The 17,024-nt window shown below is 36.3% G+C and overlaps 1 protein-coding gene across 1 annotated transcript in view; it reads right to left on the bottom strand.

Moving 5' to 3' along the window:
- Positions 1-17,024, bottom strand: part of LOC127422211 (teneurin-4) — a 427,215-nt gene that overhangs the window by 152,905 nt on the left and 257,286 nt on the right. The window contains exons 8-10 of the mRNA XM_051665548.1: positions 15,497-15,661; positions 9,905-10,119; positions 4,414-4,630 (exon numbers count right to left, since the gene is read on the bottom strand). Of these exons, the coding sequence (XP_051521508.1) occupies positions 4,414-4,630; positions 9,905-10,119; positions 15,497-15,661 (597 nt within the window). The remainder of the gene's footprint in view (positions 1-4,413; positions 4,631-9,904; positions 10,120-15,496; positions 15,662-17,024) is intronic.

The following is a 17,024-nucleotide window of genomic DNA, read 5'->3' as shown; positions in this document are numbered from 1 at the left end:
ACAAACTCCCAAAGGAGTTTGCATCCGAGAGGAAGGAACAGGATACACAGACTCTGTCTCTCCCTCTCCTCATCTTCCGCCACCATAAACCACCATGTCTTGTCTTGTTTATAAGGTATCTTATTGCGTCCTCGCTGGAGGTGGCAGGGCAAAGTTGTGTCTTTTCCCCTGACAAGCTGGAACTGCAGAAATGGCTGTGTGGCAGACACACTCGCATCAATCGATAGGCTGGCAAACCCCTCCCCCCGCCCATCACAGATGGACAATGGCCCAGGAGCATTTAATTAAAGAGCATGTGAAAACAGCTCCCAGCTGCCATCCCCGCGAAAGCTGAAACCTTGCGATGGCCTCAAGCTCTGCCCTCCCTCCTGACGCACTCACGCTAATCAAAGGTGCTTTTCAGGGCACAAGAGAAAGGATTAAATCAAAATCACCTTCCTCAGGGTGGGAGCCTTGGCATAGTCGTGGTAAAAGTGGGAATGACAAAGTGCAGTAAAAATGCATGTGAACTGGATCAAATATTGATTAATGATAGTCAAAGCAGAAACTGAAAAGTGTATCTTTCATGGAAATAATGTGAACATAATCAAATATTGTCCATTGAAATCAATGGTGAGATCGAAGGGTTGCCAATTAGAGCTTTGAATCAAGGCCAAGGTGTTCTATGCAAATAGTCAGCAAACGGGAAAAGAAATTTGCTGGCAGACACTCAAAAACTAACAAGTGTCTTATGAGCCATCAGCAGAGAACACACGATGGCATTGTGAAGCACTGCTCATTTCTGCAATCTCTCTTATTCAAATACATCTTGATTACTCTGTAGAGGTCTAGGCTGCCTGAGATGGCAATGCTAAAAAGGATAATATCAATCATGGCAGGCTCCGATAAATTGCAAAAAAATTCTAGCAATGCTTTATTCTTATTTGGCTTGGGACAAAAATACTAGATAATTTTGGCCGAGATTGACTACCAATACCATTTAAAGTTAAGATGTTTAAGCTTGGAATTACTGTTTAAATTGAGAAAACAGTTTGAATTTGCAAACTGGCATATCAAGGAAGTGGCACCAAAGCATCTAAGCAAAAATTATTTTAACCATTAAAATCTTGCCATGTGAGGTAGTCAAAATGACGACCTTACCTAATACAATGGTCCATATCATGGTTCCTTAAGCCATGTTTGGACCATAAATGTTTTATATGGAGGCATAAGGTCATTTCAGAATTTACAAGCGCTGGATAGCTATTTTATTGCCATCCAAATTGGATATATTTTTTTCAGCAACCATGCAGGAGAAAATCCTCAGCCAAGCTACCTAATGTACCTAAAAAAAAAACACATGGTTGTGTGGTCATGTGGCAACATCACAGAGCTTATAAGAGGAATTTTGAAAATTGTTTTTTAACCACTGTTATGTGCTGTAGGGCTACCTTATGCCACTGTGCATGGTATGAGAATTTGGGTTTTTGGAACAATGGATGCTCATTTCAGAGAACTGTTTGAAATGAGTTTGAAATGAGCTACATGAATTACATTCCTCTGCCATCCCATCCAAAGAGTCCAATCTGGTAAACAGGTAAATGGCCAGTAGCAATAGGCTACGCATTACACTGGACGTAGGACTGTCGTGGTTATTAAATAATCATCTGATCGAGGTAGCATACATACACCTGGATAACTATGACAATTTGTATGACAGTTAATCATAAAAGCCCTAGAACTAATCCCAATTATTTGTTTGACAATTATTCGTTAGCCAAATTTCTGTGTGACAGCCCTAATTGGACGCCATTGTCAATGCTAAGATGGAATGGTCATGTGACCCCTGCTGGAAAATCCAGCTTAAGATAGTAGCTGTGTTTTGGAACATGCTGGCTTCTAAATGGTCCAAGCTGGTAATTAGTTGGATCCAAGCTGGTAGACTATCTTGGAACAGCAACAAACTACCTACCAGCTTGTCATAACAGCTTTTTTGGAACATGGTAGCTAGTAAACCAGCTAATAACCAGCTTTTACCAGCTAATGACCCAGCAACGAAACCACATACCATGCTCCAAAACACACTTACCACCTTAAAGCTGCACTGCGGAACTTTGGGCTCTCTACCAACAACTGTTCTTGAAACCTAAAATTGCAAGCGACTTGCAGAGGAACATTTCACATCAGTTTTTTTGTGTGTGTGTGTGTGTGTTTTGGCACTGATCTTATGTACTGAAATTCCCTTACGAAAATTGAGAGTCCATGGCAAATTTGCCGCAAATTCGCCACTGATTATTTTCACAGGCAAATTGTCCATTGTTGCCAAAGGTTTGCCGGAGGTTCACCACTACTGGCGAAGAGCTGCAAACTTATGGCAAACATTTGCGTCAGATCAAAAGCTCATTTGCATGTGAAAATATTTTCCTTAACCATCATCATCCTGGAGTACAATTACTCTCCGAATACTGTCTGAACACTAAATGCCAATATCGGTGTAAATTCTTTAGCATTTATTGAATTTCATTGGACCTATATTTGTTAAAAAAAAAAAAAAAATATTACACTCTTATATACCTCAGGTCTCTAGAGACCCTACACACTTTTGGTACTTAAAGCATATATATATATGACTTTATATACAGTGGTGTGAAAAAGTGTTTGCCCCCTTCCTGATTTCTTATTTTTTTGCATGTTTGTCACACTTAAATGTTTCAGATCATCAAACAAGTTTAAATATTAGTCAAAGATAACACAAGTAAACACAAAATGCAGTTTTTAAATGAAGGTTGTTATTATTAAGGGAAAACAAAATCCAAACCTACATGGCCCTGTGTGAAAAAGTGATTGCCCCCTAAACCTAATAACTGGTTGGGCCACCCTTAGCAGCAACAACTGCAATCAAGCGTTTGCGATAACTTGCAATGAGTCTTTTACAGTGCTGTGGAGGAATTTTGGCTCACTCATCTTTGCAGAATTGTTGTAATTCAGCCACAATGGAGGGTTTTCGAGCATGAACTGCCTTTTTAAGGTCATGCCACAGCATCTCAATAGGATTCAGGTCAGGACTTTGACTAGGCCACTCCAAAGTCTTCATTTTGTTTTTCTTCAGCCATTCAGAGGTGGACTTGCTGGTGTGTTCTGGATCATTGTCCTGCTGCAGAACCAAAGTTCGCTTCAGCTTGAAGTCATGAACAGATGGCCGGACATTCTCCTTCAGGATTTTTTGGTAGACAGCAGAATTCATGGTTCCATTTATCACAGCAAGTCTTCCAGGTCCTGAAGCAGCAAAACAGACCCAGACCATCACACTACCACCACCATATTTTACTGTTGGTATGATGTTCTTTTTCTGAAATGCGGTGTTACTTTTACACCAGATGTAATGGGACACTTCCAAAAAGTTCAACTTTTGTCTCGTCAGTCCACAGAGTATTTTTCCAAAAGTCTTGGGGATCATCAAGATGTTTTCTGGCAAAAATGAGATGAGCCTTAATGTTCTTTTTGCTCAGCAGTGGTTTTCATCTTAGAACTTTTCCATGCAGGCCATTTTTGCCCAGTCTCTTTCTTATGGTGGAGTCATGAACACTGATCTTAACTGAGGCAAGTGAGGCCTGCAGTTCTTTGGATGTTGTTGTGGGGTCTTTTGTGACCTCTTGGATGAGTCGTCGCTGTGCTCTTGGGGTAATTTTGGTCAGCCGGCCACTCCTGGGAAGGTTCACCACTGTTCCATGTTTTCATTTGTGGATAATGGCTCTCACTGTGGTTCTCTGGAGTCCCAAAGCTTTAGAAATGGCTTTATAACCTTTTCCAGACTGATAGATCTCAATTACTTTCTTTCTCATTTGTTCCTGAATTTCTTTGGACCTCGGCATGATGTTTAGCTTTTGAAGATCTTTGGTCTACTTCACTTTGTTAGGCAGGTCCTATTTAAGTGATTTCTTGATTGAGAACAGGTGTGGCAGTAATCAGGCCTTGGTGTGGCTAGAGAAATTGAACTCAGGTGTGATAAACCACAGTTAAGTTATGTTTTAACAGGTGGGGCAAACACTTTTTCACACAGGGCCATGTAGGTTTGGATTTTGTTTTCCCTTAATAATAACAACCTTCATTTAAAAACTGCATTTTGTGTTTACTTTTGTTATCTTTGACTAATATTTAAACTTGTTTGATGATCTGAAACATTTAAGTGTGACAAACATGCAAAAAAATAAGAAATCAGGAAGGGGGCAAACAATTTTTCACACCACTGTATATTAATTTTTTTGTGCAATTTTGACTTTTTTTGTGTGTTACACTATTTATAAGAGATAGACTGAGGAATAATAAAGTGGTGTGGGCACAACTCCAACAAATGGATGAGGTACAGGGGGTGGAATGAGGTTCCGGGTCTCTAAAGACATGAGGTATGTGTTTAAGGGTTAATATCATACTTACTGATTGCGGTGGTTAGAAAGGACACCTGCTCCGTCTCCTTTCCATCGTTGTACACAGCCAGGTGCCAGATGCCCGAGTCCATGTACTGTATGAAACCTGTATCATGACTGGTGAGGGGCACCAGGCTCCGCTGCTGGGCTGGAAAAGGTGGTCCCTCGAGGCCTGGCATCCCCTGAGACAGGAGCCGACGGCCATCCAACAGCTCCACAAAGTCAAACTGGAGACAGGGAAGAGACAGACAGACCACAAACAAGCATTAGGGCTGACACATGAGACTTCAGGAGCTGATAAGTCCTCCACAGTGGAGCCAACAGGAGCTGGCCTCTAAGGACAAAATGAGGCTGAGAAAGCAACACCTTATACTGAGCCATTTTATGATTATATACTGTATCTATAAGGGTAAATCTCACAAAACCTGTAAAGAACATGAGCTGGTCATATTTCACCCCAAAATTATATTGCAATGGGACATTCATTTCATGACATTTAAACACATTTCCTCCAAAATTCTCATCACTGTAATGTGGAAAAAATATTTTCATTACCATAAAGGAAAACAAATCATGACATCTTGTTTAAGTTGTATTTAAATACATACATCATAATAGTGTTTGTTGTACTGATAGACTATACTCTATCAGTACAACAATGAAAATGCATTGATTTTAATGTAATTGTTTTACAGTATAAAAAAAAAAAAAAAAAACATCTGGTTGCATTATGGTAATGAGGATTTTTGGGGAAAATGTAGAAATAATAATAAAAAAAAAACATCTTAACCTGTTCAAACACATCCCCTTTTTGAGCAAAAAACATTCTAAAAGGGGTTCTAAAAAGGGTTTCTAGGCTTCCTAGAAACATATAATGTAATGTGGAATAAATAAATAAACACATTCACATAACAATAATGCAAAAAACAATAATTATATATTATTTAAACTGTAAATGTATACATAATAATAGTGTGTGTAGTACTAATTTAAATGAAAATTACTATATGTTAATGTATTGCAGTACAAATAATAATAATAATAATAATAATAATAAAGGAAAAAAAAAAACATCTGGTTGCATTAAGGTAATGGGGACTTTAGGGGGAAATGTAAATCCAAAAATCATAATTGTCCTAAAAAGGGTTTCTAGGCTTCCTAGAAACGTATTCTAGGAACACGTTTAATGTGTTCACGAATAAGAGTTACAGGAATGTCCAGTGTAAATCGCGGAAAATCAATTTATTTAAGATATCACATTAAATAGACTGTTGAAGGTTTTATTTCCCTTGTAATGCATCATTCCTAACCGTATTCATGTTCTATTATAGAATAAATATACTAAATTTAAGAAGACAAAAAAATTTGAGAGGAGAAAAAACCTCTTTGGTTTATTATTGGTTACCAGCACTCGATTTAAAGAGTCTATCAAGTGAAGTAATTTCCAGTGACACAATACCATTGCACTTATGGACCAGATCAATACAAGGAGGCTGAGATGCTCTGTGCTCAATTCTGAAATTAAGTGTCTGTTTATGTCAAAGCCTTTGAGATGAATCTTTGTGAGTCAATTGTATTGTCATGGTTTTATGTGTTTTTGTTCATGTCTTTTATTTTGGTAAAATAGTTCCATGCCATGTTTGTTCCTGTTTCATTGTCATGTGATCTTGTCATGTGTTTCCCATGTTCTTGTGTTGTAACGTTGTTTGGAAGTCAAGTCAAGTTATGTAATGTCAAGTCAAGTTATGTCAAGTCTAGTTTAGTTCATGTTTATGTTTACTGTTCACAGTTTCTGGATTTCACATTTATGTAAATAAACTGCACTTGGGATCATCGCACTTCATCATCGTCTCTTCGTTTATCTTGTTGCCAGCCATGTTACAGAATACTCAACCAACCAAGATGAACCCAGCGGTTCAGTTACTTAGTCTACGTCAGGAAGGCCTTTCCATTGAGGAATATGTTGAGGACTTTTGTGCTCTGGCCAGCAGGGTCGATTTTAATGAGATTGTCCTCAAGGGCTGTTTTCGCTTTGGGCTGAATGAGCCAATCTCCTCCTTGATGCCAGGCGGCCGGAGTACTTACAGCCTGACTCAATTTATCGACCTTGCCCTACTGATATGTGGTTCATCATTCACTGTGGGGGAGGTGGACTCCAAGCCAGGGTCCCACGTCATGGTCGACGAGCCAGGGTCCCACGTCATGGTCGACGAGCCAGGGTCCCACATCATGGTCGACGAGCCAGGGTCCCACGTCATTGTCGCAGAGCTTGCGCCACCTTCTGCCCCTGATCCTGAGCCTGATCCTGAGTCTGTTCTTCTTCATGTCTTTTATTTTGGTAAAATAGTTCCATGCCATGTTTGTTCCTGTTTCATTGTCATGTGATCTTGTCATGTGTTTACCATGTTCTTGTGTGTTGTAACATTGTTTGGAAGTCAAGTCGAGCCAAGTCAAGTCATGTCAAGTCTAGTTTAGTTCATGTTTATGTTTACTGTTCACGGTTTCTGGATTTCACGTTTATGTAAATAAACTGCACTTGGGATCATCGTACTTCATCATTGTCTCTTCATTTACCTTGTTGCCAGCCACGTTACATGTATGCCACGAAAGGAAGTTAAATCTTGGGGGAAAATGCAACTGCTATATACTATTGGCAGTTGAATTGTGTGGACAAACAGAAAAACAAAAGTGGATAATTCCTCTTTGATTTAATTGAAAAAGCTCTGAAACTTTCAAGTGGAAGAAACAGTATGAGCTTTTTATTAAGGCAATTCATGACAGATTTAAAAAATGGAAAATATCAACATCTACTAGCTAGCATGGCATGCTCTAGACAGATTTGGATGAATTTACTAAACATTTGTGCCTTTTTAGCGCTGTATTTATGATTAAGCTGTCAGTCGATTAATCGCATAATTTTTCATAGTTCATTGCTGAAATTTGATTCTAAATATACATATTTTCCTGTCAAAATGCATTTATTTCCTACATAGGAAAGAAAACAAAACAATATTTAACAACATAATGCTTTATTAACATTTTCCAAACAATGCATTCCACAGTCTAAGCGGGATTTTGACTAATTGAAATAACTAGTACCATAGGTTCCATATTCATTGCAATAGCCTTAAATCTCTTAAACTCTCATCCTCCACAATATTAGTCTGCCGGTAGACTGTGGCTATCCACTTTGCTACAGCAATCATGAAGCCACATTCATGATTAGCATCAGGGCATCAGCGCCGCTTTGAACTACACATCAAAAGCACTTGCAGACGAAAACGTCTCATTCTGCATTATGGTGATAGTTAAGACATGACGTGTTTCTGTGGTAATTAAAATGAAGGCTGAAAAATACTTTATTTCTGTCACAAGTACCATCTGGGCTTGTTTTGTACAACACATAGTGTCAAGATCTCCTTTCACCATCATTTAATCACTGACACTGCTGTTGTGTGTGTTTGTGGCGTGTGCGTGTCAGTGTAATGAGTCCAGGCGGACACATCGCAAAGGTTCCATCCTTCAAACCAGTGTTTATGCTGGTTTATGCTGGATTAACGGTAAATGCGTTAAAATGAACACATTAAACCTTTTAAATGAATCGCATGTGTTAACGCATTAATTTTGACAGCTCTACTCATTATAGATTATGCTTTATTAACAAAGGTGAGCACTCATTATCTGCCACAATAACCATTGTGCTATTAACAAATTACAAAATTGCACCATGCAAATTGCGTTCAGATTTTTTAAACATGCTTACGTCAATACCTGCTTTGTATAATTCCTTTAGTGAATTGGGTGCTGAAACAATGAACAAAGCATGTGCAAATAAACAACACAATCAGCAGGCGCAATTCACTCTTACCCACACTGAGCCTAGGTGCTCATATAAGAGACATGAATTTAAATCCAGGATGTATCAGTTCTTTCCCCCATCTTGTCCCCATTATTTTATGTCATCTCTTTTCACTTTCCTTCTCAATAAAATGGCAAATATATATATATATATATATATATATATATATATATATATACACACATACACTGTATATTAGGGATGTGCCCAAAGCCGAATACCATATTCGGAAAGGCATGGATAATGACTTCAAAACAAATAACGGATTCATCCGAATAACATTCAAAATATTCGTTTGACTGATTATCCAAAAAGCACAAGGATAAAGCAACATTTTAAATAAACATATCCAAAATTACAATGAATTTATGAATCTGTGCAGCCAATATTTCTGAAGTGTAAACCTTATGAATGAATATGCGCAGGTTGTGATTTCAGATCGGATGGTCACGGTCTCGACTCCGTTTGCGGTCTCTGTCAGTTGTGCGTGTATGAAGCTTATCAAGTGTAACATTAATATACAACATCATATACACTTTCCACTTTTTGAAATGTCTATGTTAATGTATCACACAATTCACATGTTATTCTCATGTTACCTAAACCTGAGCGCGATGTTAAATTCCTGGCCTGAAGTGATGATTCAGAGAGATGTCTAGCTGTCTCTTAAAGTTGACCACATTTATATTCACATCAGTGATTAAAGTAATTAACTGGTTAAGACTTTATTTCGAAAAAAAGTTCAAATGTTCCATACAGGTTTAAATGCTCCGTATTCATCTATTAGGAATATTCCTCCTTATGTAAAACGAAGAAACTGAAACATGCTTTTCTTCTTCTTCTTTAAACTGTGCTAAATTTTAAAATGTTTGAAATGTTCTTGAACTCTGGAAAGGTGCTATATAACTTGAACATTATTATTATTATTATTATTATTATTATTATTATTTAATTAAATAATGATGTCCTATCGTAAAAATTTGTGATAGACGTATGGGACTTTCACCTGTTTGTAGGCTATATTGATTTTATTTTAATTTATTTTAATGTATGAATTTGTATTTATTATTCACTGCAAAAATGTGTGCTTGACATTTAATATTTTGATTGACACCTCTTGCCTCCAGAATAATGCTGTTATACATGCACAGACAAATGAAAATTCTGTTTCATGCAGATTATCTGAATACATTAATATCTGAAATACCAGGAGAAACAACATATTCCACAGCTTCATCTGTTAAAAAAAAAAAAGAATGAAATAATATTTTTATATAATAATTGTATAATAATAATAATAATAATATTACTATTATTATTATTAGGCTATTATTATGAAAAGGCATATACAAGGCATATTTTATTAATAGAAACTATAAATGTAAGAGCAATACTTAAAAATGTATGTTTCATTTAGTTTTGACCCACTTCCGGTTTAAGCCCCGCCCACACCCGGTTCTATTCGAATACAGAGACAGATACACATAATTTTGTCATATGAACGGCTCCGCCGCACACCCCTACTGTATATATATATATATATATATATATATATATATATATATATATATATATATATGTAAAAAGACAAAACAAACACTGTTTTAAAAGGCATCCGAATTGATTAACTGATCCAACCCACCTGTGTGTGTGACGGAGACAAGCCTCTTCTCCCGTAGATCCCCACCAAGGCATCTTTACTAAGAGAAATGTTGAATTTGAGGTACATGGGGTGGTCGATAAAAACCTGCGACCGCCAAAAGATTCCGGGCGGGATCAGCTGGGCGACTTTGCGGCCCACGTCTATCTCGCCCATGTCTATAAAGCTGTCCTCCGGGAAAAAGCCATCTAGTTTACCTGTGGAAAATTAGATCTATCAGTCAGCTTGACGCCTCATAAATCTACCACATGGTACTGAGAGAGGGTCAGTGTGCTGGGTCAATGACCATCTTGCTTATTTTCAATATCTATCCATCTGTCTGTCTCTCTGTCTGTCTATTTTATATTTTTGGCAATATATTTGTATAGTATAATATATGTATATAATATATTGTACTCATTAAACACTGTTTTCTCTTTTAACACAATAAAAAACTATAAATCTATTTTTGTTTGAATAAATGAACTGTATACACATAATTTGCAACAATAGATGGACATTTTCTAGAAAATTATAGCATATGGTGTAAAACATAACATTTGCTTTCAAATTGTCAACCTATTCTAATTAATGCTTCTGAGACTATTACAAGTCATTCTCACAATTTGGAAAAGACCTCATCTATGATAGCCAGCAGGAAAACATTACCTTAGTGACTTATTTATACACTGCAAAAAGTATTTTTCTTAAGCAGTATTGTTTCTTGTTTTCTAGTAAAAAAATATGTAAACACCCTAAAAACTAGATAAATTCCCTTAAAATTACAACTTGGCTATATTAATGCTTAAAATAAATCAACTATTTGCCAATGAGATAAGAAAACTCATTTAAGATATATTATCTGAGAAGAGATATTTTTTATCTTTACACAATTTTCCAAGTAAATTTATCTGCTTTAAAGATGTTTTACATTTTTTACTGGAACGTAAGAAAAAACACTTATTTTTTTAACATATTTTTTTTGCAGTGCATCATCAGAATTCAGCAGAACAACATTCAGTGAAACAACATTCAAAACATCATAGAAATCAAATGTTTAAGTTTGGAAGGCGTGACAGTTCAGTCAACTCTGGCTCCGGGCCATGGAGCCATCTTTATTGCTGAGCCCTGGACCAGAAAAAGCTTCCAAGTAGGAAGCTCTTTCTAACCCCCCACCCCCCCCCCCAGAATTTGATTGGCCACCCCAAATTCTAAACTGTGATTGGTCACTTCCCAAGTCGGAGGTGGGCCTTCAATAAAACCAAGTAGAACCTTGTATATAAATAACCCTCAGTTATTTATAGCTTTGTTTTTAGTTGATTATATTAGTATAACATTAAATGCCACAAGATATGTGTTTTTATGTTTTTACTGTTATTATTTCCCCTTTTTTGAGTTATTTCTCCTATCGGGACTTTTATTTTGAAGTGCTCTGTTTAGAACGGGAGAGTGAACAGAAAAGGAGAGAGCAATCAGCACACCCACATACATAACAGTTAATGACCCACAGTGTAGTTAAAGGTGTTGTAAAGTGGAAATTTGCACATTTCGTTTTTCTTTTTTCTTTTTTCATCTAGTACCTGGTTGATAAGGGCACAAGGTCAGTAATGTTTATTTTATGTGCTAATATTTTGCATATCTTTGTCTTCATGTCAGTTACTTTGGTTTATGTTCAGTTTTAAGTTGTTTGTGTTTAGATGTTAGGTTAAATGTGTAATTTTGTTGTAAAATAGCCAGCTGTGTTGTCTCTGGTTTGTTTAAATACATTTTCCCCTGCAAATGCCCATACTATTTTATTCCATGTTTACCCACTCTCTGCCCGCAGTGATTTTCTTCCTGATAGTTCCCGTTCCCTCAACCCCACATTTGTTTTCCACATAGGGCGAAAGCCATACAAATAGACAACAACTGTACACAAAAACGTTTCCTGTTATTGCTATAATCAGATGACCATGATGCCCCTCTGACTTGCCTGAGGTTGGTTTCTTAACACTAAATTTATAATTTTCTTGTCCAAGGTATACATCCTTTAATGACACATGCTTTACTCTGCCATTCTTCTAGAGCCAGGTTGACTACCTGCCTGCTCTAAATAATGAATAATTTGAGTGCTGTGGTGCACATTTATTTACCTTTAAAAAAAAAGAAAATTATATATATATATATATCTTGTAATTATAAATAATTCAAATAAAAAAGATATTCACAGTTTTTTTCAGGATATGTTCTGACCATTCACTCCAAGTTTTTAAAAATCTTTACAAGATACAATGCCACATTGCCATGAACCTCATAAACTTTGGCAGGGTTTTTTATCATAACCATGTGTTCGAGTTTAAATTAATACACCTATCAACTTTTTAATTAATATTTGAGTCTTCATATACCCTATATTTATTTCCTTTTATAATGCAGTGCATTCAGTCTTGATTCGTAGTATGTAAAGATGCAAACTAAAATTAAAATTGGAGATCAGGAAAACAGTTTTAATATCAAATTAAGTTGTTTTTAAAGCACTGTTTAATTAAATAATCAAATTACCTTGGGCAGTCCCAATATATGGCTAAATTGAGTAGCTTACACAAAACTGAATGCACATTCACACTGTACATTGCAAATTTTTTATGTGTAGGCCCTTGATAAGATTAAGAAATATTTTCAATATCTTCTTTATTGTCTCAAAATAAACAACAGCCTACTTGATAGTATTATAAAATGCCACAAAATTGCACACAACTACCGTGTGTTCAATGATGCACTGTTCTTAATTTGTTCATATTAGCAGTGTCCATAACATTTATGCAGTTTAAACAGACTACTTAAAATTATACAGAAAAAATACTAAAAATAAATAAATAAAAAATCTGTGTTTTGCAGTATTAATAACAATTAATAAATTATTTAGCCAAATAAAAATCGACTATTAAAAATTCCTGAAAATGTACATATCTTATTATTATTATTATTATTAATATTAGTGATGTTGAGTTACGCTTCATGCCACCCTTGAATGAGTCCCCACATGGGCCACCCCAGTCAAAAAAGTCTGGACACGGCACTGTTTCTAGGTACTTTCCCTTTGCAGCTACTATATACTATGTATGTGTGAGCTGGCCCGTATGCATGCGCCTAACACTGATGTACCTTCCTCAAAGGACTCAGAGGAAATGGCAACATCTGCTTGCCCATGTGGATCGGCAAATTTCCACAGTGATGGCGACAAAAGCAGACAACCTTGCAAACAGAGCCCAGAGGACTCTGTTCTGGGCAGCCATCGCACTGGGCTACACATGCCATGGCAGATGGCAGTCTTTTGAAAAGTCAATCATTTTCGATGTGCCATATCTGGAGAGACAGGATGCACTTTGCCGCCTTCCAATTTGCAGCCTCCATATAATGCATTACCGCATCAGTCACAATTACACATCTTACGAAATTCACGCTGCTCAACTCTCATCATTGGCTGAACTGTCTCAAAAATCCATCAAAACAAAAATAATATTAAGTTTTATGCCCATTATTGAAATATGTGATCCAGTATATCAGCCTCTTTTAGCTGAGACAGATTACAGAGATGGATCTCAAGAAAACTTTCAAGAACATTTCTGGGTCATATTATTTTTTTCAATTATATTTTTCATAATGAAAACAGTCATTTTGGATTTTTTTGCATTATGACATTATATTCCATGACAGTTAAGTACCCTTCCCCCTATTTTTATTACTGTAATGCAAAAAAATAAAAAAATATTCATTATTTAAATTGTAAATCATCTAAATATCTTTGATTTGTTCTGATTTAATTTTTATTACAGTTTTTATTTTATTGTATTTTTTTTATCTGCAATACTGTAAAAATGACTATTTTACAGTAATGAGAATCATTACTGAGAATAATGGGAAGTAAAACATCTAGACACATTATGCTAATAAGACTTTGATTTCATCCTTTATTATATGAAAATAAAGTCACAAGAAAAAAAAACTTTGATTTTGGATTGAAATGGACATGTTTTCGTAAGATTAACCTGCAGATGGCCAATCACAGTCCCCCTGGATCAAATTATGATTCGAGGCCTCAATTTCTGGCAAAACAGAAATGGTCATTGGAGTTGGCAAATGCATGAATTTAAACAAGGTCTCGCTGGCACTTCCCAGATAATATGTTTATGGCTAATTGAACTGAGGACTAGAAGGTGCAAACATTCAGATCATCAGAAAACCTCACCGGTACAGTGTTTATTTAACTTAATTCCAGGGATGTACGGAATAGCGACAGGAGATTGATTCGCTGTGTTCCTGATGACAATGTTACTCTGACAGTCAGAATTAAAAAGCCCAGCCTATCGATTTCCCTTTCAGCCGCAGATGTCACTCAAACACAGGCACTGTGGCAGCCTCCGTGTTTGTGGCTTCGCTCGCTGCTACTCTGCCGCCTGCTAAATGAAAAAAGACGTCTCTGTGACTCATCTATATGGTAATGGTCTGATCTCCCACCTTTTGTCCGAGGCTTGTTGCAAATCAAATGGCTAAATATGGGCTGCGCTCACAGAAAAGCAAACTTTTCCTACTGTACGGAGTTCTGTCTCAGTGATCATGGGGGTTGATGTCCGCTTTCTTCTACTGCCAGGAAAGCTCTAGTCCAGTCTTGGAAAATTAAAGCAATGCACGGCTTTTTGTATGGGTCAACTTCTAATCTGCTTTGAGCCTCTGGATCCCCAATCCCGATAGCTGTGCCATTCCTACTTTCAGGAAGGAACACATAATACCCTTCACACTTTCCCTGTGACTTTTACTGGATTATAATACAGATCTCAAGGCAAGCCACTGAGACTGGTCACAGCATGGTGTTGGCAGACAAATAATCCTGGATCTCGTTAAGTCTTTGAAAAACAAAAATAAGACTTTATAATACTGGCCAGTGCTGAGCTAAATTTGCAGGAGATGAGTTCATGCAAATCTGGCAGAAAATTAGCTGGAAATGTTGGAATGCTTCATCTTATTTGAGATGGCTGAAGAGCATGAGTTCAAACGCTTGTCAAAAATGAAAGTTTAAGGTTATTTAAGGATAGAAGAACTCAAATTGGGATGTATCAAATGGTTCTTTTTAAATCTGGCATTATTTTCTAATTTTGTCTTAATATTTATGACATTAAAGTTAACCAGCATTAAATAACAGCATTAAATAAGTGCAATAACTACTGGTACCGGGACGTAGATAATGGTTATCAAGAGTGTATGCCAATTGTAAGGCTTATTTTTTCTAATTTATTGTTACTTGCTATTATTGGCATAACCTTTTTTACATTAACATTAACTGGCAGCTGTTAACTCCTGTAACTACTGGCAATATTTTAGAAAGGCTACCATACCTACAACAGTAGCTTAAAACAATACTTAAATTTGGCTATTGATTGAACATTTTACTCTCCACCTGCATGGCCTAGTAGACATCAGCCAAAAAGATGTTTTAGGTGAAGCCATGACAAAAGATTAAAAAAGACAAAAAAGTTTCTTTAGAATAATGTGCACCAATGAATCATGCATAATATGTCGTTCATAAATAATACTTTAAAATGTGAGATTTTGACATACCATCATCTTTGCTGTCTCGGTCTGGGAACTCTAGACCTGTGTTGCCCAAAGGCGGCAAGCCCAGATCTTTGGGCAGATGGAGGCCACTTGTGTTGTCTTCCGTCAACTGATATATCTGCCTCTGCATTGGCTGTAAATGCCAGTTCAGTCCAAAGAGGTGCATGGCTGAAAAAAAAAAGAGCAACACCAGATGGCAAATTTATGTGTGCTGGAGCAGTGATTGCAGAGCATGTGACTTGGTGTACATTAATGTAATTAAATTAGATTCACTGAGGAATACTATAGACACTGCATCTGAAAATTAACATTCTTGAGGCTGTGGGGTAATTAAAGCAATGCACTTTGACTTGATTAATCTTTGGCGATTTATAAGCCAAGAGAAACACAACCAATAGTGCAGTCCACAAATGCTGTAAAAAAAAAAAAAAAAAAAAAAGGCAGCAAAAAGAATAGTGTTCACCCAAAAATGACAATTCTGTTATCATTTACCCACCCTTATGCCATCTCAAACTCTAATGACTTTCTTTTTTCTGAGGAAGACAAAGATTTTTTTGAAGGAGATATGTGTTCATATCCATACAATGCAAGTCAATGGGGTCCAAAATTTTCAAGCTCTAAAAAGTACATAAAGGCAGCATAATGGTAAACCATACAACATGAGTGATTTAATCCACATCTTCAGAAGTGACACAATAATTTTTTGGGGTGACAAAAGACCAAAATGTAACTACATTTTCCACTATAAAACTTGACACTATAAAACTTGATATAAAACTCTGCAGTCAGCTTGGCGAGAAAACACGAGAAGCTTGATTACACTTCCTTGATGTACAGAACGCATGCACAATGCATGTCAAATTTAATAGTGAAATAAAGTTATATATTAGTCTTTTTATCACTAAAAAAATTATCGTATCGCAGAAGACATGGATTAAACCACTCAAATCATTGAGATTACCTTTATGCTGCCTTTATGTCCTTTTTGGAGCTTGAAAGTTTTGGACCCCACTGACTTGCGTTTTATGGATACTGTATCTCCTTTAAAAAATCTTTGTTTGTGTTCCGCAAAATAAAGTAAGTCATATGAGTTTGAGACAGCATAAGGGTGAGTAAATGATGAGAGAATTATAATTTTTGGGTGAACTATTCCTTTGAAATTTAGGTAAGTCTAGGTTTTAGGCTGAAACTCTACACAGAGCAGATTTGCTGTTGTCATGACAAAATGCAAATATCTTTTTCCAAGAAAGAAATGACCAATCACAACTCAAAATGCAAATAAACACAAGAAAAAAGACCTTCGTAATACAGTTTGCAAACAACATCTCTGATGGCGAATATTCTAACAATAGGAGTCAATGGGAGATTTTCAAACTTTAATCTTAAATTTCCTAAAAGATGTGTAATTTCTTTGGTTAACCCAGTGTTGCTGTGTCATGCTGGTCGGTATTCTCAAACAAACAGAAATATTTCTACAGCACAGTGTTTACAATATTTACGAAAAAAAAAAAAAAAAAAACGAATGGCTTAC

The sequence above is a fragment of the Myxocyprinus asiaticus genome, chromosome 31 (genome assembly GCF_019703515.2).
Source record: "Myxocyprinus asiaticus isolate MX2 ecotype Aquarium Trade chromosome 31, UBuf_Myxa_2, whole genome shotgun sequence".
Taxonomy (NCBI): domain Eukaryota; kingdom Metazoa; phylum Chordata; class Actinopteri; order Cypriniformes; family Catostomidae; genus Myxocyprinus; species Myxocyprinus asiaticus.
Note: the sequence above shows the minus strand (reverse complement) of the source record. Positions and strands in the feature narration are given on the sequence as shown.